Here is a 19,889-nt window from a genome sequence, read left to right as displayed (position 1 = left end):
GAGCCTGTGACTTGGTCTTGGGGGTGTAAGTTCGAGCCCCATTTTGGGCATAGAGATTACTTAAAAAAGTAAAACCTTTAGAAAACAAGATCACAGAAAAAAAAGACCACAGATATTCTCATATTACATTAATTATTGCAGATTTTTGAAAACACTGTTCATGCCCATCACAACTCTGAAATCTCAGTAGCTCTGAGACATGCAGCCTCCTTATTTAACGCATTAAGCAGCACATATCACAAAATATTTTGATAATTGTGTCTCAGTCTAATTAGTGCCTCTGTGATCCCAGGCCGTGTGCTTTATTCATTTGAAAACCTCAGAAGAAACCCCACGATGCCAGCAGACACCAGACACCAGGAGACCGGGAAGCTGCCGCTCCCAGGAGGGAGGAATGTGGTGGGGCTTTCCCCGCCTGTTTCCGGGACCCTTGCGGAGATGGTGAATGAGGTAGGTGCCGTGGCTGCCCCTCCAGTCCTCCCTGGCAGAGCCCACTTCTGGGACTAAGGTCAGTGGCCTGGCTGACTATGCACCCGAGTGCCCAGTTCTGCAGGGGTGGGAGGTGGGGGGTCGCTGGGAAAGATGTTTCTTCTCCAAGGAGAGGAAGGAAGGAAAAGGGAAGAGAGAAAGGCAGGCAGGCAGGACAGAGAAGAAAGGAGGGAGGGAGGGGCGGGGGTGGAGAAAGAGAGAGAAGGTAAGAAGGGGAGAAAGGAGAGGGAGCCTGGGCGGGAGGGGGAAAGCGGGCGGTGGGCAGAAAGTAGTTCGTTTTGTTCGAGACAATGTCAAACCCTGTCACCTTTGGATTTCCTGTTGATGATAAATGTCTCTCTTAATCTAAACTGCACCTAACCAGGATTTCTCTCCAACAGAGAACCTTCTGCTGTTCAAGAGCGACGTGGCAGCGCGTTCGGAGAGCCCTACAGTGTGCCCGCACCGGCCGCCCCGAGTTCGCACACCGGGGCCCTCACATGGGGACCAGACGGGTTCACACGGCAGTCAGGAGGCCAGCGCTCTTTTGAGACTCAGTCTTAATTCTCATAACTGTGTTCAAGGTCTGGTTCAAAGTCTGACCCCCCCCACCCCCACCGTGGGTGTAACCTGGGGTGAGGACCACAGTGGTCTTTTCTTCAACCCTGTCCCAGCAGGGCCCGGGGCCCCCGGTACTCGGGCGGAAGCCGACATGCCAATCTTTCTCATGATTGCTTTGAGACCCTACTGTGTTTTGGAAATGACATGTGTCATTTGCAGGCACACAAAATATAGAACATCAAATACCCATACACTGCATTATTGGTAAATTTGGAATATTAGTAAATTGGTTTAGGGAGAGAATTTTCTTTCTTTCATGTAAGTCCATAAACAGAAGACAGCATAAAAAATTTTATTTTGCTCGCTGAATTTTTTTAATGTTTATTTATTTTTGAGTACAAGTGGGGAAGGGGCGGGGTGGGGGGGCGGGGACAGAGGATCCAAAGCAGGCTCAACACAGACAGCGGAGAGCCTGATGTGGGGCTCAAACCCACAAACTTCAAGGTCATGAACTGAGCAGAAGTCAACAGACAGCCACCCACGTGCCCCCCGCTGAACACGTGTGTGACATGACCTTGTCCTGCAGCATTAAATTGCTGGGTCAAGTCACATACCTGATTATAAAAAATGTTGCAGTTCTGGTCCTCTTGCTCCAGTCCAGCTCGTAGAGCTCCCTTCCCCCTGGATCAGCCCAAACTGCTTCTAGAACATTCCAGAGCCCACCCCTGGCTCGACTACTTGGTCTCAGTCTCTGCCACTACCCCACTCAGAGGCTGCAAAGCACACAATCCTCTTTCCCGGCATCGAATGCTTCCTCCCTCCTACGTCTTCGGGACTATTGGGACAACATGAGTTTCTCAACAAATAATGAATAATGATGCCAAAGCACAGCCCCGCCCCCCAAACCCCATCATTTCTAAGGACTCCGAGGGGTAGAGCACAATTATGCTAAGAGCGCTTTTTAAAAGATGGCAGACAAACCAAGTTTTTGGTTGTCTCAAATAATGGAGAAAGAGAATGCAGAAATGTGGTTTCTGGAACATTAAAAACACTCATCCACTCGATCCTTTCAGTGTCCCCACCCCCAAATCTCAATCTAAACTGCTAAACAGGGGCGCCTGGGCGGCTCAGTCGGTTAAGCGTCCGGCTTTGGCTCAGGTCATGATCTCATGGTTCATGGGTTCAGGCCCCACATCAGGCTCTGTGCTCACAGCTAGGAGCCTGGAGCCTGCTTCGGACTCTGTGTCTCCCTCTCTTTCTGACTCTCCCCTGCTCATGCTGTCTGTCTCTCTCTCTCTCAAAAATAAAAAAAACCCTGCTAAATAAAAAATCAGTCACTGCAGTGTTTTCTTGACATGCTGGTAGGGTTTTCAAAGGTAGGTATTCCATTTTATTAAAAATGTGTTTTTAATGTTTATTTAAAAATTTTTATTTTTATGTTTATTTATTTTTGAGAGCTAGAGCGTGAGCAGGGGAAGGGGCAGAGAGAGAGGGAGACACAGAATCCAAAGCAGGTTCCAGGCTCTGAGCTGTCAGCACAGAGCCCGACGTGGGGCTCGAACCCATGAATCATGAGATAATGACCCGAGCTGAAGTTGAATGCTTAACTGGCTGAGCCCCCACCAGTAGGTATGTTAAAAGGCAGACGTGGGGGCGGCTCAGTCAGTTGAACGTTTGACTTCAGCTCAGGTCATGATCTCACGGCTCATGAGTTCAAGCCCCATTTTGGGCTCACGGCTGTCAGTGCAGAGCCCACTTCAGATCCTCTGTCCCCCTATCTCTGTCCCACTCCTGCTTGTGCTCTCTCAAAAACAAACAAACAAAAAGCAGAAGGGGAAGGATCCCAGCCAGCCTCAGATGGTGCTGGAGAGCCCCAGGAAAAAGGCAAGCAGGTGTATAGAGTTAAAACACCAGAGAAGCCATGAAAATATTTGCCCCTAGCCCCCTTCCCCCCCCCCCAACTCCCCCGGTCTGGCGTGCAGGCTCTAAGTGTGCAGGGCGGACTCCAGGTGAGTCCTTAGACGTGGCATGACCTTGAGCAGGTCAGAGCCCCTGACCTTGAGGAGGTTAAGGGCACCCAGCAGCAGCCTCTCCAACCAGCCATAAGGGTGGCCCATCACACTGTCTCTCGGGTTACTGTGCATGATGGGAGCGTGTCCCAGGCCAGGGCTCAGGGCCCGGGATGTCACCAACATGCCACAATCATGGTTATTGTTACAAATAAGAAGACATCCCGTGAGGGCGCAGCAGGAAACCGTGAATGCTTTTTAAAAGTGTGACAAGATGGGGCGCCAGGGTGGCTCAGTCGGTTAAGCATCCGACTTCGGCTCAGGTCATGGTCTCACAGTTTGTGGAGTTCAAGCCCCATGCTGGGCTCTGTGCTGACAGCTTGGAGCCTGGAGCCTGCTTCGAATTCTGTGTCTCCCCCTCTGCCCTTGCACTTCTCACACTGTGTGTATATTTCTCTCTCTCTAAAATAAACATTAACAAAAATAATTAATTAAAAAAAATAATTAATTAAAAAAAAGTGTGACCAGAAACAGGGAGCAGGGTCCCCAAGGCAGAAGGACTGTCTTCTGGTCCTTAAACCCTAGTCCCCTCCATCAAAGACCGAGAATGACTTTAGCCACCAGCACGGAGCGTTATCTATAAAGTATCTTCTCTTTATTTAAGTTAAACAATTTTCAAGGATGGTTTCCATCTATAAAACGGACAAAGTACAAGCTCTGTACAGCAGTTCTTTTTAAAAATCAACTGGAAAAAAAATTACCAAACTATATTTTGAATTTGCAAAACATACTCACAGATACCATCGTTTTAGCGTTTATGAGGACATAAGAAAGACCACCACAGAGAGGACGACTACCTTCGCCACGCTTTGCTCAAAGGGCTCTTAGGAAAGAATCTGTACTTGTAAAAACGGGAGAGGGTGGGATCGTCCCGATGACTAAAAAATAACGCAACCACAGTAAGTCACTTTGGCACACTGGGTCATGTAAACATAGCTCACCTCGAGGGAGTCGCCCGGGCCCGCCTCTGCTTCCCAACACTCACCTGGTCCCGGGCCGCCGCCCCCACCAGCACAGGGATGGGGAGAAGCCCCTTCCGGTGCCGAGTGGGCCAACCCGATGGTAGGAGGCTGGTGAGAGTTCTGGTGGGGGTGGGGTGGGGGAGTGAAGAACGCTCAAGAACCTGATTAAATTTTACATCAAAGCCAAATTAGTTTTCTAGCAGTGGGGGGTTTCTTCCTAACCCTGGGACCAGCACACAGGTGACAGCCTGCCCATGGAAGCCAGGTGCTCGGGCTGAGTGCCACGTCGAGACTGGGTCCCGGCCCGCCTGTGCCCCAAGGCCTTGAGCAGGTCCGGGGCACCCTCCCCAGGGGCCTCCCTGGAGTCAAGGCCAGCCTCTGAAGACACAGGTGTGCAGGGTCAAGCCAGCTAGGGCCTCCCTGTCCTGGTTGCTTGGCAGGGGGGCAGGAAGGAAGACATGGGACAGTCATCCAGCTGCACCCCTAGGCCTGGCCCCAGTGTCTCAGAGCAAACACGGTGGGGAAAACAGACCACAAATGTCCCCTTGCCTAGAAGGACAGGCAGGCAGGAGAGTGGCCCTTGTGGAGTGTCAACCTGGCAGAATGTTCTGGGGTCACTTCTCACTATGACCTCCCCGTCTCTCCCCGTCGGGGCTGAGGACGTGCATGCCTGAGGCACGCCCCCACCCTACACGGCAGCTGTGGGCGGCCTGGGGTGGAGCCTCTCTGGGGCCGCACACACATATGGGCAGCCGGCAGGCAAGGGGAGGAGGAGGAGGGAGTGGCCGCGAGAATGACCAAGGAGCCACTCTGTCACTGCGTGCAGGGCCGCCGCAAAAGCAAGGAGGACTCTGCGGGGCCTTGCCAGCTTGCCCAGACTCCCAGGATGAGCCAGCAGTGGGTCTCCAACAGCTTCCTCCCATCACCCACTGAGGGCCTCGGGAATGGGGGTTTGGTTTTGTTAGTTTTTTCCCTAAGAGAAAGGAAATTGAATTTAAAAAGACCCAAAGCAATGTCTGCTACAAGAAGCAACCCACTGAAGTCTACAGAGACCGCGGGCATGAAATGTGGATTCCGACACCTGGTGGGACTTCCCAGCTGAAGCCAACAAAGGTGCCCTGCGCAGGCGCAGCCCCCCCGCTTCCCCGCAGCACCAGCTCACGAGGCCGCTCCGGGGGCGCAGGAGAGCCCCGCCTCCCTCTGGGAGCGTCCCGGCCCGCTTCCTTTCAGCTGTGGACTGCTCTGGGCAGAACTGACAAGATGAGAACAACCTACAGAAACCATAGGGAACTGACCGTACATTCTTTCTTTCTATATACTTGTATTTAGTGTCCCACCGTGGAGAAGTTCATACCAGAAACAGCAAGCACATCATGTGGAAGAGGGGACTGTGCTGGGGAGACGGCTGGGCACGAGGGGCAGGGATAGGGGTGCTAGTCAACCTGCAGAGTGACATGGTGCGCTGCTGTGGAAACCGGACGTGATTTCGATGGGATCAAAGATGCGATTTCCAGACAGTCCTCCTCCTGATGACGTAGCAACGACACCCCTGCGCCCCCCTCCCCCTACGCGTTCAGGCTGCTTCTCCGCTGTCCGGGGGGCGGGGGAGGAGGGGTGCTCGTCCGGGGCCAGGGGGCCGGGCCTCTGCCGTGTCCACCCGGGCCCCGCGCCTCACAGGAGCTCTCCGACTTTCAGACCATGATGGAATACTGAGGTATATAGTTTCGCGGAAAGTTCAAGAAACATACTCGATACGGGATGGGCGCGGCAGGCGGGCGGCCCCTGCTCCTACTGCTGCAGGTTGAGCGTGAACTTCCATTGCTGGGACAGCGCGGGGCTGCACACCTCCACACTCAGGCCGCCGCTCTTGGCCGCGCGGCTGTCCAGGCACAGGTTGCTGCCCACGTGTCGCAGCTTGGAGTTGCCCTCGATCTGCTCCCATTTCTGCGGAAGACAGGAGAACGCCTTAGGTCAGAGCGCGGACGCAAGGGCACAGAACAGACCCACGTGAGGGCTCCTCTGGCTACATTAAAACCTGAAAGAACCAAGCATTTGTGGGGGGTGGTCTCTGATCATAGTGAGGGGGAGCTACCAACGGGCCCACCGACAAGCAGCCCCAGGTGCTGCGACGCAACCGGGAAAGAAACCTACACCCTCTGCCTCCGTTTGCAACTCCAAGCCTCCTTTCCGGGGCCCGGGGCCCTTCTCTTGCCCCGCGCCCTCCCGCCTGTGGCTGTGCCCTCCTCTGAGCACCAGCGCCCCGCACCTGCCATCCTCAGTCATTAACACAGGACTCGATGTAGGCCTTTCCCATAGGGATTTGCCTTCATGTGCAAGAAGACCTCATGTGACGGTATTTCACCTCAAGGAAGGAGGCCCCGGAAGCTGAACCAGCTCAAAGGGGACCCGAATCCTGCCCCTGGTTCATGGAAGGCAGTGCCGCCTGGAAGGCGTGGCCTGGGCACCGAAGCACTCTCACGATCAGGCCAGAGGAGATGGAAGGAGATGCTTGAGTGGCCAGAATGTCATGCTGAGGAACCCATTTCTATACTGTTTTCTCTACTAGTCTGCGGGCTCCTGGGCGGGGTGCGTGCGTGCATGTGTGTGCGTGTGTGTGTGTGTGTGTGTAAGAGAGAGAGAGAGAGCGAGCGAGAGAGCGAGAGAGAGACTTGTCCCAGTCACCCCGGAGGCCCCTGGTGCTCTGTATGATGCAACCAAGCAGGGTTTGCTGAGTTCCGAATGGAGCGCTTTTAACACATGGGGTAGAACCTCTTCTCATTCAAGTGTGCGCACCCTTCCCCCACCAAAACCAACCCACCAACCTCGGAACACCCCACTAACCAAACTCAATTGGCCAACCAACCAACTCACCCATCAATCCACCAACCCACCAATCAAATCAGGAGACAAAGCCCACAGCCTCAAGTTAAGGTAAGGAAGGAAATCTGAGCTCCTTCCTCCTGTTGTATACCCCCAGTAAAAATCTCCAATGTTTGTTCTTTAAAAAAATAAAAAAGTATCACACTCTTTTCTCCCCAAAGCTCTCCCTTCATTAACATAGTCTGTGATTCTAATTAGTTTTTTACACTCTTTGCACTAAAGCTCCTTTCCATAAGTATTTTTGCAAATCCTTTTGACACCATGGAATTGAATTTTCTTCCTCCTGTCTCCCTTTCCCCTCTGATTCTGCAAATGCACACACAACACGAGCACACAGACGTGCCCAGAAACCAAAAGGTCCAGCGGGCAGGATGGTGCAGCTTCAAGATAAAATTAGTGGGGAGGCCTCCTCGAAAATGGCAAATGAAGGAGGTGGGGAAGGCGGCAGAAGTGGCAGAACGGAGCCCAGCTCCCTGAGAACCGACATTCTGCACAGGGACCCGGGGAGCCGCATTCACGCAGCTCGCTAACCTGGAGGTTTTGCCAGTAGTGAAATTCCGCGCAATCAGATGAGCATGGGCAGGGGGGGAGGTCATGGCTACCTGCCCACCATCTCCTCCTTTCTGGCTCCCGGGCTGTCAGTCATTCCTCAGGCGGGTTTCCTCCATTGTCATGTAAAGTGTGTGTGTGCCCTGCCAACCTCCCTGCATATCACGGGGTGGCCAGGAACCAGGCTTGACAAAGGACACGGAATGAATGGAATCTGATTTCCTTCTCGGGAGGGGCTCTGCCTGTTGTGTGTTAAAACATCAGTCAGCTACATGGCAGGGCTTTGAAAAAAATCAGCCAACCCCAGCCCTGTCTCTGGAAGGCAGCGCCCTCAGCCTGGGCACGTGGATCAGACTGCTGGGATCCTGAGGCTCTCCGGCGGTGGCCCTCCACTTCCATACGCTCCAAGAATTTTCCGTCTCTGGGTGTGAGCCTCTCAGGGGTCAGTGATGCTCCTAAGACCTGGGATTGCAACAGGATCACCTGTTAACTCTTGAAATAAGCTCTTACTAAAGTGACTCCTCTAGACATTAAGTGTCTGTTTTGTTTTTTTATGGTTTGGAGACGAGATAAAGTCATCACTGTGTCCCTTCTTTGTGCCTGCACAGATGTCCCTGCCCCATGACGCCTCATGGGTAGTGCTACTGCTGGGATCAGGGAGTCCTGGGTGCTTCGATGTCCACCCAGCACAAGTGCTGGTGGCCCGGGGCCAGGGGCCTCCCTGTTGGCGGTCCCTCCCACGGACTTGGGGTTCTGTGAACTCCTGAAACCGCCCTCAGCACAGAAGAACACGTGAGGACAGCAGACCGAGGCAGAGAGCCGTGCAGCGGAGGCGCCCGCTGCCACACCAGGGGTACCACAGAGGATGAGGGGACACCCAGCGATCAGGCTGGCAGTGGCCAGAGGCAAGCGTTTCCCTGACTACAGGGATCTAAGCAAGGGACCTGTTTTGGCCTCCATCCTCTCAGGGCACCCTAGAGAGAAGATGCGGGTCTCAGCCTCCCCTTCTGTGAAACCAGTGTTGATGCCCACTCAGGCTCCTGGCTCTGTGCCTCAGTTTCCCTACACCCATCCATCCGAGAAGAAGGGACTGTACGAAGACAAGCCAGTGCCCCTCATGTTGGCACGCTGGAAGGTCCTTTGGTGGCTGCCTTTCTGACGCTCACCATCCCCATGGCCCAAGAAAGGGCGTGTCTCCAGGCCACCCCGGGAGTGTGTCAAGGGGGACCAGCTCCAAAGGCAACAACACTCTGGGCCGTTTGGAAAAGGTCATACATGTACGTATATACTTGAGAGAGAGCACGTGGAAGCCTTCGTCCTCTTGAACTTACTCATTACTCATTTGGCAGGTTTGTAAATTGAAAAGGCAAAGATATTTAACAAGTAAGAATGTAAATTTTCTTTAAAATACCTGGAGGCATGGAGACGACGTGAGTATCACCAAGAAATCAGCAATGTCACACCACTGGCTTAAGAAAAAAGGTGTCTCTGTAGGTCCCTTGTTCGGCACGCCTTCCGCGCAGCGAAGTGAAACAATGAAAACCCCTCCCTTGGGTGACGATGTTCGGAACCTCGCTTGCTCCCCTAGCACTTCTTTGTAGGAGTTTCAGTAACCTCTCAGGGTGCTCTGTACCTGGGCCACGCTCTCCGTACGCACGCCACTCCTATACACCGGCTCTGCCCGCCCGCCCTGGGCTTCCGGCTGGCCCTTCCCACTCCTGGGCCTGACGTCTGTGCAGGGGGCTGATGAGGTGGAAAGTTATGGGGTTGGGGTCCTCAAGTCCAGCCCTCAGACAATACACGACCACGGCCACCAGCGTCCGCATCTCCCCAGTGCTCTCCGATGTCACCTGACAGATACTCTCCGGATGCCCACATATAAGCAGGTGCCTTAGAGAAGCTTCTGGAAAGGGGACCACCAGCACTGCTTACCTTGCACAGCACAGCAAGGATGGCCTGACCTGCCCCTACTTCATTGCCCAGCCTAGAGAAGGCAAGGCATTCACAGGCCTTTGGAGGAGCTGAACACAGTCACAGGCCCCTCCCCTGCCAGCTGGGTCAGAGGGTGAGGCACAAATACAAACAGATCAATCAGGAAGTTACGGAGACAAAACCCAGGACACATGAACTCGTGGCTGAGCAGCCCACAGGGGGCAGAGAAGAGCAAGCGCGTTGTCCAGGGCCAGTGCACATGAGGGACAGAGCAGCCTTCCCAGCACTCCGCACCCCTGCACAGACACGACGATGCCACGTTCTCCCAGTGAGGGATTCACAGAGAGCCTGCCACACGCCAGGAGCGGCCTGGCAGGGTGGGGAGGCGGCGGACGGGCGGCAGGCGCTGAAGTCCAGTACAGTTCTGGCACAGGCCATACACCCAGAGGATGCACGGGGAGGCCAGGCCGAGGGGCCACAGGCAGCCTACCTGTCTGCTGTCATTTTCCCGGCAGCCCTGCAGCTTTATGACCGAGCCGGGCGTCCGGTCCACCACCGTCAGGCACAAGTCCATGTGCTTCACCGATTTCTCCTTCGTTAAGGCCCATTCCTGGAACACAAAACCGCAGGTCAGGGGCGTGCCACGGGCAGGACTGTGGGGTGACGGGGCCCCAAAAGGGAAACGGTCACACTGCGGAGCCAAGATTCGGAGCCCCCTGGGCCACCTCAGGGCCCACACATGACTTTCTGCCTAAGGTTAGGTCTACAGCTGGGGATGTCCAGGGGGTGGGGGGGGCGCCTCCCAGTGAGGCATCGAGATTTTTGCAGGCTGACGTGGCAGAGAGCTCTGGGAATGCAAGTAACTAAGATAAATGGTATTAACTCTTTTAGCACCAAATGCAGATCAGAGCACTGCTCTCATTTTTCTACCATTAAATGTGACCGGGAAACAGTGGCTCACGTGTGGTTTCTACAAGCAGTTCGGGGCCAACTTTTCGCCCACATTGTTTTGGAAAGACTGCACCCCCTGCAAGCGTGGTCTGGAAACAGCCTTTAGGAATGTAGATTGTAACCTATGAAAATGATAAATTACATAGGGGCTATTTGAGCAGAACACACAGCGTGTAGCCTCACTACTGAGCTGTGGGTTGGTTTGCTGATGCTCACGAAGGCCCGAGATCCCTCCAGCTGGGCCTATGGGTTCACACACGCACACACATCTCCCAGCTAACGCTGGGCACCACTGTAAGCCCTCATCCAGCAGCCCCATGAGAAGCTGTTATCACCCCCCTTTACAGATGAGAAAACTGAGCACCTTCCCCCCGCGCCAGACAGTGGGAGAAAGAGGTGCTAAAATAATTTTCTCATGGCTTTTACAAATAGAAACACACACACACAGCACAACTAGTTATTCCGAGAACTTAATAAGATCGTCGGAAAGGGCGGGAGGCCAGAGAATGGAGAAGATGAGGGAGTGTGGCCACAGGCAGAAGGCTCAGGGCAGGGCCGCAGATGAGACAGGAGGAGGTGGCTTCTGACCTTTACTCCAGGACTGAGCCCTTTCAAAGGGATAAACACCCAAATGAGCGCTCAGGATCCAGAAGCAGCAAGGTGTCTTCCAATCCAGAATTCCACCAGCACATACTGCCCATGGTGTCCATTTCTGCTGAGGGCCCCGGAAAGCGGCCGCAAGAGGTGGTCCTTGCAGTGACCCCCCCTACCCCCGCCCCGTGCCCCTCGATGACTCAGGGGCTCTTGCAGGGCTGGGCCCACGGCAGTGAACAGATGGGGCAGGCTGTGACCTCACAGAGCTGATTCTCTGGTGGGGAGAATGGGTCACACACGAATAAATGTATTATGTACACTCAGGCACTATTAAGTGCTTTGGACAAATTATTTTCCTTTTTTTCTGCTCTAAGGGGACAGAGGTAAGGGAGGGAATAAGTTATCATTTTTTTTAAGTTTCTTTATTTTGAGAGAAAGAAAGCACACACGTGAGCAGGGAGGGGCAGCGAGCGAGCGAGCGAGAGCAAAAGCGAGAGAATCCCAAGCAGGCAGGCTCCGTGCTGTCAGTGCAGAGTCCAACATGGGGCCTGAACTCATGAACCGTGAGATCATGACCTGGGCTGAAGCCAAGAGTCAGACGCCTAACTGACTGAGCCACTTGGGCGCCCAGAATACATTTTCTTTTAAAGAAGCTTCAGTGTTCAACACCTAAGCCAGCTTGGGACAAATGGCAGGCCCTAGACAGGCAGCCCATGGAGGGACTGGAAAAGCCCAGTAGTCTGTCCTCGGCCTTCCTCACTCCTAACGGGGAGGCCGACTCAGGCCAGGGCCCTCACTGCCCTCGGCGGTAATGTTCTCACCTTTTAATTAGTTTCTCAAAGTGTGCTCCGTGAGGAATTCTATGAAGTGAGAGCTATGAAGGTCAAATACGTTTGACAACCAGTGGAGCTTGGGCCAAGGTTCCCTCTGCAAATTCACAAACAAGTCTCTTAAAGGCTCTGAACGTCCAAGAACAGAATAAACTGCTTGGGCTGTTTTCCGTTGCATCTCTCAAACTCTGGAGCTCGGAGCCCTGTTCCCATCTGTCCCCATCTGTCCTCTCTAGTGGCTCTTGGCAGAGGGCTCTACAGAGCGTTCTCTGCGAAGGGCCACGCACTGCCCGAGGGGTGACTGCAATCTTCCATGACATTGGTGCACAGTCCGTGCTTCCCAAGTGCCAAAGGGCACTCAACGTCACCGGCACTGAGGGCGTCACTCAGGGTAAAAAGGCCTGCATGCCGTCTTCCATCACGTGTCCCACGAGGCCCATGTGAGACCCTGGCACCAAGGCACCCCCTGCTCATGGCCAAGATTTCAGATGGTTTGTGGAAGCAGGTGTCGAAAGACGTTAGAAGGGCTGCAGACACCCAGTGAAAGCTCACGTCTCAGAGTTTCTACGAGCTTCCTGCTACTGTGTGCTTAATTATTTTAAAGCCCGACTTCACACTGAATTCCAGAAAAACTAATTCAGCTGTGCAAACAACACAGCTAGTTGCCACTTTGTTCTTCTGTTGCATTTCAATGATCTGAATTTGTCCAGTGAAGTTCATAAATATTTAAGAAATGCTGTTTTGAGCTGCTGCTCTTAAAAAAGCAACGGCCATTAATTTTCCCACTTCCTGTGTGTCTGCTGGGGCTCGGCCAGAAGCCAGATAACAACCCGACTCTTCCAGAGCACAGGAGCCTATTTCAGTTAGGAAATGTTAGTTCCCCTTGCAGTTTTCACCCGTGTGGCTCTCTCCTCAAAAAAGCACCACTTCCTGTCAGATCCAGTGGGCCTTACTTGCAGCGGGTTTACGAGTCGGGTCCTCTGTAGGCGGCAAGCGTGAGCTCTGCCTTCCAGAACCACAATTCCACATACGGTGGCAGCTACCTGCCCTGATTTAAGCGAAAAATGTTTTTAATCTTTTTTGAGAGAGAGAAACAGAGTACAAGTGGGAGAGGGGCAGAGAGAGAGGGAGACACAGAACCCGAAGCAGGTCCCCTTGGGGCTTGAACTCACCAACGGTGCAATCATGACCTGAGCCAGTCAGAAGCTTAACCAATGGAGCCTCCCCAGGCGCCTGGCCTCAGTTCAGTTCAACAGAACACTTCCCACCCTTTGTCACACGAGCTACGTCTTGAGCTCTCTGGGCCTTGGCCAGTCCCTGGAGGCAGATGCTCCCCGGTGTGAGGGCAACAGCATGTCAGCCCTTAGTGATGAGGCCTCGCCTCCGAGGGACTCTCCCTGTACAGCTGCTCCTGTACAATCACCCACCTGGGGAGCTTTAGAGAACCCTGATGCTCTACTACTGACCCCAGGCCAACTGACACCCCGGCGCGTTTCCCCGGCACGTTCTGGGCGTGGCACTGGTCGAAGCTCTCGGGGCTCTTCCAGCTCAGAACCACAGGGGGAGTGCTCAGAGCGAGTGGAAACCCGCTCCCTGGAGAGACTGGCTGTGTCCTCCCGTCCACCACCCCCGAGGGGCAGCACCTGGCACAGCAGGTCCCCGGCAAATACTAGCTGTAAGGGAGGAAATGTGGCCCCACGCAAGGACAGCCATGGCCTCATAAGCGAAGAGGAAAGACGAGTCAGCCGGTGTTCTGCACAGCCCGTCACATCGCTCGTCAGGGCAGCCCCAGCTCAGCGCCAGGGTCTGCTATGCACGGGCTCTGGGGCAGGCCGAGGTCTGAGCTGGGCCATGGGACAGCGCTGTCACCTGGGCACAGAGCGGGGAGCAGCCGCCTCTGGGGGGCCTCCTCTGCTGTCCCAATCTGCTTCCTCCCCCTAAGATGGCACCCTGTGAGTGGCTCGTCCTCAGTGAGCTCCTGCACCTGTAAATAACGGGACTATAACCAGGACACCTCTGAGACGAAGAGGGGGAGCTGTGAGGCATGTCGGGGTAGGGGTGGGGGAGCAGGTGTAAATGGGCAATGTGCCCGGCAGGCCAGACGGGTGCTCGTGGGCCAAGAGACCAACCCGCAGGCAGGATCTGGGGACCCAGAGCCATGGCCACCAGCCGTCAAGGCTGAGGGGTGAGAGGTGCCATCTGCCCCCGGAGATACGCTATGGGGGCAAGAGCCAAGCACAGAGCCTGGGATGAAGCTGGTGCCTGAGGACAGGGTGGGTAGTGAAGGGAAATCCTTCACCAACAGTGAGCACACTTTGAAAACGCCCCACAGAGGGGCTCCTGGGTGGCTCAGTCGACTAAGCTCCCCAACTGGATTTCGGCTCAGATCACGATCTCACAGTTTGTGAGTTTGAGCCTTGCATCAGGCTCTGTGCTGACAATGCTGAGCCTGCTTGGGATTCTCTCTCCCTCTCTCTCTCTCTTTGCCTCTCCCCTAATCATGCTTGCTTTCTCTCAAAATAAATACAGGGGTGCCTGGGTGGCTCCGTCGGTTGAGCGTCTGGCTTCGGCTCAGGTCATGATCTTGTGGTTCGTGGATTCGAGCCCCACGTCGGGCTCTGTGCTGACAGCTAGCCTGGAGCCTGAAGCCTGCTTCGGATTCTGTGTCTCCCTTGCTCTCTGCCCCTCCCTCACTTCCCAAGGCGTCACTTTTACGAAGGCACAGTCTCACCATGGCTGTGGACGGAACAGAGAAGGCCCAGCTCACAGCCCTCTCACCTCCCACCGCAGCCCTGGACGTCTCCACGCTCAGTGTGGACAGAGCCGTCCCCGCACGGCCTCCCACAGTCAGGCCTGCGCTGGGAGAGGAAGGATGGCAATACCCTGTGGCCCCGCGTCACCACCTGTTGTGTGAGGCTGAGTATGCTGCAGAGGCCACGCGGTCCCTAGCAGGAAGTGGGGCCACGTTTAATTTCAGTGCCTCGGACCGAAGAACGGTGCCTTCCCCTCCTCCCCTCCTGTCCCCAACCCACAAAGCGCCTGGCCTGTGGCCTCCCTCGTTCTCTCCTTCCTCCTTCCCTCTTTATGGATCCTCCTTCCAGCCGACTCCTCACATTTGAGGGGCCTGGGAAAGAATACAGACGGGGACCCACATCTCATAGGCTGAACTCTTTGAAATTCATACATCCAGCTGCACCCAAGGCTCACCGCCTGTGCCCAAGGACAAGAGGATGAACTCTGGGGACAGAGGGGAGACCCTGGGAGCCCAGGCCGGGGGCGGGCGTGGCATGACATGCTGGGCAGGCCCCACCTGCTTCCTGAAGCTGGTTCCCCCTCCCTTGTCTGATTGAGGGGGTCCAGATGGTTCTGAGCATCTGCTAAGACACCATCACCAAGTGGAGAGAGGAGAGACAGGAGGCAAAGCGTTTGGAGACCACAGTCTGCGTAGATGCTCCCTGGAGGTGGGGGCACTGGACCCACCAACTTTACATGGGAGCAGGTGCCTGCTTGTAAAAATAATTCTTTTAAAGAAGGTTATGGGATCAATAAATCTGGGACGCATGAGTTAAGCTGCCCCCCCAATGCTGCCTCACCCTGTTTATAAACTGCAGGCCCTGTGGGAGCTTGGCATGTTTTCAAGGAGAGGGGAGCAGCTAGCACTGCCCAACCTTTTTTGTGTACAAAGCCCGTGGTTTACCAAATACCTATTATTATCTCAGGAGAAAATTGCTCTCCAGAATGCCGTCTTCTGGAACACAGAGGCCCTAGTCAGGTCCATTGAGCCTTCTCGGTCTCATTTGCAGTGAGACTAGAAGGTGGTGGGGTTTTATGTTTCCTAGAAAGGTGTGTGTGTGTGTGTGTGTGAGGCTGAAGCTAGTAATTATTAATATTTTCTAGCTAAGCCATTGCTAACACGCAGGGGGACCCACAATGACTTCGGTGGCAGCCACAGGGACTGTGGTTAAGCACCTGTTTAGCTGAGACATAGGCAGGTGCTGATGAGCACAGCTGGAGACCGGGCACAGGTGTAGGCACAGAACAGGTGCTCTGGGGATGGGCACTTATCACAGGGAGCACATAGGTGGGAGGAAGAGGAGTGGGGGGAGGAGGAGGAAGAGGAGGAGGAGGAAGAGGAGGAGGAGGAGGAGGTGATGATGATGATGATGAAGCTGGGCCCAAGGCTGCTGACAGGCACCTGCTTGTGGGTGACCAGCAGGAGCCGGGTGCCACCTCACAGACATCTTGGGTCTCAGGAGAAAGGCAGCTGCTCGGACGTGCAGTGTCAGGGCCCCTGCCCCACCGTCTCTGGGTGCCCAGTGCTCATGTCCAGCCCACGCATGTACCTGATTACCCCCTGCGTTGTGGCACTCGTAAACCCCGACCACACCATCAGCAAAATGTCCCAAGGTATCCAGGCAGTTGGTTCCCTGCTGCAAGGCCCCAAAGGCTATGTCCTGGTGGTCAGGAACCCTGGAACACAACAGGAGAATCATCTGCTTCGTTCCCCAGGACCCCTGGCTCCCGCCACCCCTTCCTCTGCTCGGTGACCTTATCTAAGGCAGCAGGGACCATGAGCGGGGCGGGGGGGAGGGCCCTCTGCTAGGCCCGTGCACTGGGCCCCCTCATGGTGGGCGGACTTCTAACCCCGACAGAAGACCACGCTGGAGGAGCAGTCTTTCCATTCCGTATCAGGAAAGCATTTCTGGAATGGAAAAGCACCTGCACTCCTCAGCATTCGTCTGTTGGAAGTTCTTTAGAAAAGCAACGAACAAGGGGCGCCTGGGTGGCTCCAGTAGCTGAGTGTCCGGACTTCGGCTCAGGTCCCGGTCTTTCAGTTTGTGAGTTAGAGCCCCGCACCGGGCTCGTTGCTGTGGGCACAGAGCCTGCTTCGGATCCTCTGTCCCCCTCTCTCTGTCCCTCCCCTGCTTGTGCTCTCTCTCCAAAATACCCATTAAAAATTTTAAAAATAATATTTATTTTAAAAAACAAAAAAAGAAAAGCAGTGAATGTGGTCATATGCTGCTTGAGTCTCCAGGTAGACTTAGGACCTGACCTTCACCTGGTAGAGGGGAGACCCGGGGTGGCTTCGTCGGGCGGCCTTGCCACAGACACAGGGCATGGTGGGTGGGGGTGACGTGCCTTAGGATTGGGCCCACGTCTGCACCCGGCCGGAGCTGCGCCAGCCGCGTCATCTCTCACACCCCCCGCTTTCTCCATGCCTCACCCCCACTTCCGCACCCTCGGAACAGGCCTGCTTCGAGTATCATGTAAAATACTGCACCGTGAGCTGGGCTCACAGGAAGCACTCGGTAAGCGGCAGTGATTACTCCGGACATGACGCACATACAAGGTGGTGTCTCTCTTGCTTGGCACGGATGGGGTGAGGGTGAGGCAGAGTCACCTGAAGGTGGGGTGCATGATGCTTCAGAGAGGGCCCAGTGTCACCCCAAGTCACGGGTGTCCTCAGGGTGAAACTGCATCACTACCCAGCAAGTCGCAGGTGGCCGTGCCAGCAAACATGAGGTGGGCACCATCAAGGGACTATGACCTGCTGCTGGGAAGACCCCGTGAGCTGGGAGAGACAAGGTGGGCGGTTCCTGCTGGTGACCAGCACCGTTCCCAATCGCCCGCCAAAGCCACCCCTCACAGAGGGCCCAGAGGGAGGATACCATTCTGCTCTGCCGGCTCTTTGGGCTTTACAGGCAGAGGAAACTGTTCCAGGGGGTGATGTACGGGAGCAGCAGGGATGCGGCCAAGCCGTGTTATCTCTCAAATACATCTCTGTGGTAAGGGTTGTGCAGGAGCCGTGAGTGCAGAAAATAATGGTGGGGACACTCACATTCACGGTCCCGGAGTTGGGAGCTACGTGACTCGCTGTGAAGTGCTCTGGGAACACTTGGAGTAAGGAACGGGCCACATTAAAGGAAAAAGCTGTCTGGCAACCCCTTCACGAAGGCCAAGTTCAGACGGGCCCAGAGACCCGCAGGCCTGCAGGTGTCTGGTGAGGGAGCAGTGCCCCCTGTGGACGCGGAGCTCATGTGAATTCACGTTGAAGCACCAGGGTCGGGAGAAGGCGCAGGAGAGCGCTTCTGCGGGCGCTGACTCTCCTGGGGGAAGCAGGCCCCCAGCATCATCACTCCCACCTGACGTGCCCTAGAGCCCAGCCTGGAGGAGGAAGGCACCGCGGGCGGGGTCGTGGTCCTTGTGCCTCCGCTGGTGCCGCCATCTACTGGCACACAGGAGGGGCAGTGGCGTCTGGGCAGCAGAAGCTGAACGGGAGGCGGTGGAGCGGATTTATTCTTGGGTCTCTGTCCAGGTCAGTATGGAACCCTCGGCTTTGGACTCCCACTAACCAGGGTGAGATAAGTGAGGAGGGTGAGGCCCCAGGCGCCAGACAGGGAGGCCAGACGGAGGCAGCTGGGCAGGGCGGGCACGGAGCACACTCCTGGGGAGGCTGGGCGCTGTTCCTCTGGCTGCTGACTCAGCCCGCTGGAGAACAGCGCTGGGCCACTAGCCCCCATCCTCTTGCTGAAGGGGAAGGAGTTAAAAGAGGGGACACCGGGGACTGTCTCCACCTTTACGGAGAACAGGAAGGGACGTGGGCAGAAGGCTGCCGTTCTCAGGGGTGCTGGGGGGAGGACACGCAGCGCTCACTGAGGGGCCCAGCTCCTGGCCTCTCGTCCAAGGTGGTCTTCACTTCCCCACCTTCTGAGGCCTCGCCGCTTCTGACACCCGTTGATCCTGAGTCCTCATAAAGTGAGCCCACCAGCGACCCCCCCCAGGGGCTCACCTTAGTTCTGGGTAGACATTTTCGAGGTACCATTTGAAAGGCTTGCAGTTCAGTTTTTTCCGAAGCTCCAGTCGGCTCTGAATGCTGCAGCAGAGGGAAACAAGGCTCCTTCAGCAATGTGGGGGCCTCATGAACTCTCCTGTCAGGTCTGCTGATGAGAACGGCACCGAGGTGGCCAGGGACCCTGGGCGGGGCACGCTCCTGTCCCCAGGACCCCTCCTGCCCGACACCCTCACCCGGCCCTGAGCAGAAGCCTCTGCTTCGACGTCTGGGCTCCTGTTCTCAACTCTGGCAGCAGTGTGGTCCTTGAGGTGAGGGCTGATCATGGGGCACACCCCCCTCCCCATGGATCCCAAGCAAGGAAGCACGAGAGCGCACATTACTTACTTCCCATAAGGAACGTTTCTGGCAGAAGGCACTGCTGCGTAATAGAAATTTTTGTATTCGTCCATCCAGACCTCTGCTGCCCGACGGGTGTTTCTGAAACAAAGGAAACCTCCTTGAGCTGCGATCTGCTTCCTTTCCATTTGCGTCACCCTGTGTGCACGTGTCTGCTTGGCGTCTCCGAGGAGGGCGGGTGGCTTCGCAGCTCACGGGGAGTGGCTGTCCCTGCCCGGCACCGAGGCTATGTCTGCGGGTCGCTGGCATTCAGCGGGTGCTCACTGAACAAATAGAGCTTGAGTTCCCGACTTTCACAGAAACAGATTGTCCAAGAGCAAAAGTCAGAGCCAGGGAGGCAGCACAGGCAGGGACTGGGAAGGAGAGACTGGGGCTGCACCCTCAGGACGCACGGAAGGAAGCCCCAGGGGGCAAGCCCGACAACTCCTTGGCCCCCGTGGCCCTTCTCATCACGGTTGTTAACACTACTCGACTGGGGCGCCTGAGTGGCTCAGTCGGTTAAGCGTCCGGCTTCGGCTCAGGTCATGATCTCATGGTTTGTGGGTTCGAGCCCTGCATCGGGCTCTGTGCTGACAGCTAGCTCAGAGCCTGGAGCCTGCTTCGGATTCTGTGTCTCCCTCTCTCTCTGATCCTACCCTGCTCGCACTGTCTCTGTCTCTCAAAAATAAATAAAAAACACATGTACCCCAATGTTCATAGCAGCATTGTCAACAATAGCCAAAACATGGAAGGAGCCTAAATGTCCATCACCTGACGAATGGATCAAGAAGATGTGGTATATATTCACGATGGAGTACTACATGGCAATGAGAGGGAATGACATATGGCCCTTCGTAGGAAAGTGGATGGACCTTGAGGGTGTCATGCTGAGTGAAGTAAGCCAGGCAGAGAAGGACAGAAACCA

The 19,889-nt window shown here is 55.3% G+C and overlaps 1 protein-coding gene across 1 annotated transcript in view; it reads right to left on the bottom strand.

Annotated features, from left to right (window-relative positions):
- Nucleotides 1-3,671: 3,671 nt before the first annotated feature.
- The window catches only part of GALNT2 (polypeptide N-acetylgalactosaminyltransferase 2), a 90,995-nt gene continuing 74,777 nt past the window's right edge, over nucleotides 3,672-19,889 (bottom strand). Inside the window, exons 12-16 of the mRNA XM_029919345.1 lie at nucleotides 18,974-19,066; nucleotides 18,587-18,670; nucleotides 16,140-16,266; nucleotides 9,912-10,031; nucleotides 3,672-6,004 (exon numbers count right to left, since the gene is read on the bottom strand). Of these exons, the coding sequence (XP_029775205.1) occupies nucleotides 5,849-6,004; nucleotides 9,912-10,031; nucleotides 16,140-16,266; nucleotides 18,587-18,670; nucleotides 18,974-19,066 (580 nt within the window). The 3' untranslated portion in view covers nucleotides 3,672-5,848. The remainder of the gene's footprint in view (nucleotides 6,005-9,911; nucleotides 10,032-16,139; nucleotides 16,267-18,586; nucleotides 18,671-18,973; nucleotides 19,067-19,889) is intronic.

The sequence above is a fragment of the Suricata suricatta genome, chromosome 2, assembly GCF_006229205.1.
Source record: "Suricata suricatta isolate VVHF042 chromosome 2, meerkat_22Aug2017_6uvM2_HiC, whole genome shotgun sequence".
NCBI lineage: Eukaryota > Metazoa > Chordata > Mammalia > Carnivora > Herpestidae > Suricata > Suricata suricatta.
This window is presented reverse-complemented; position numbering and strand designations above follow the sequence as displayed.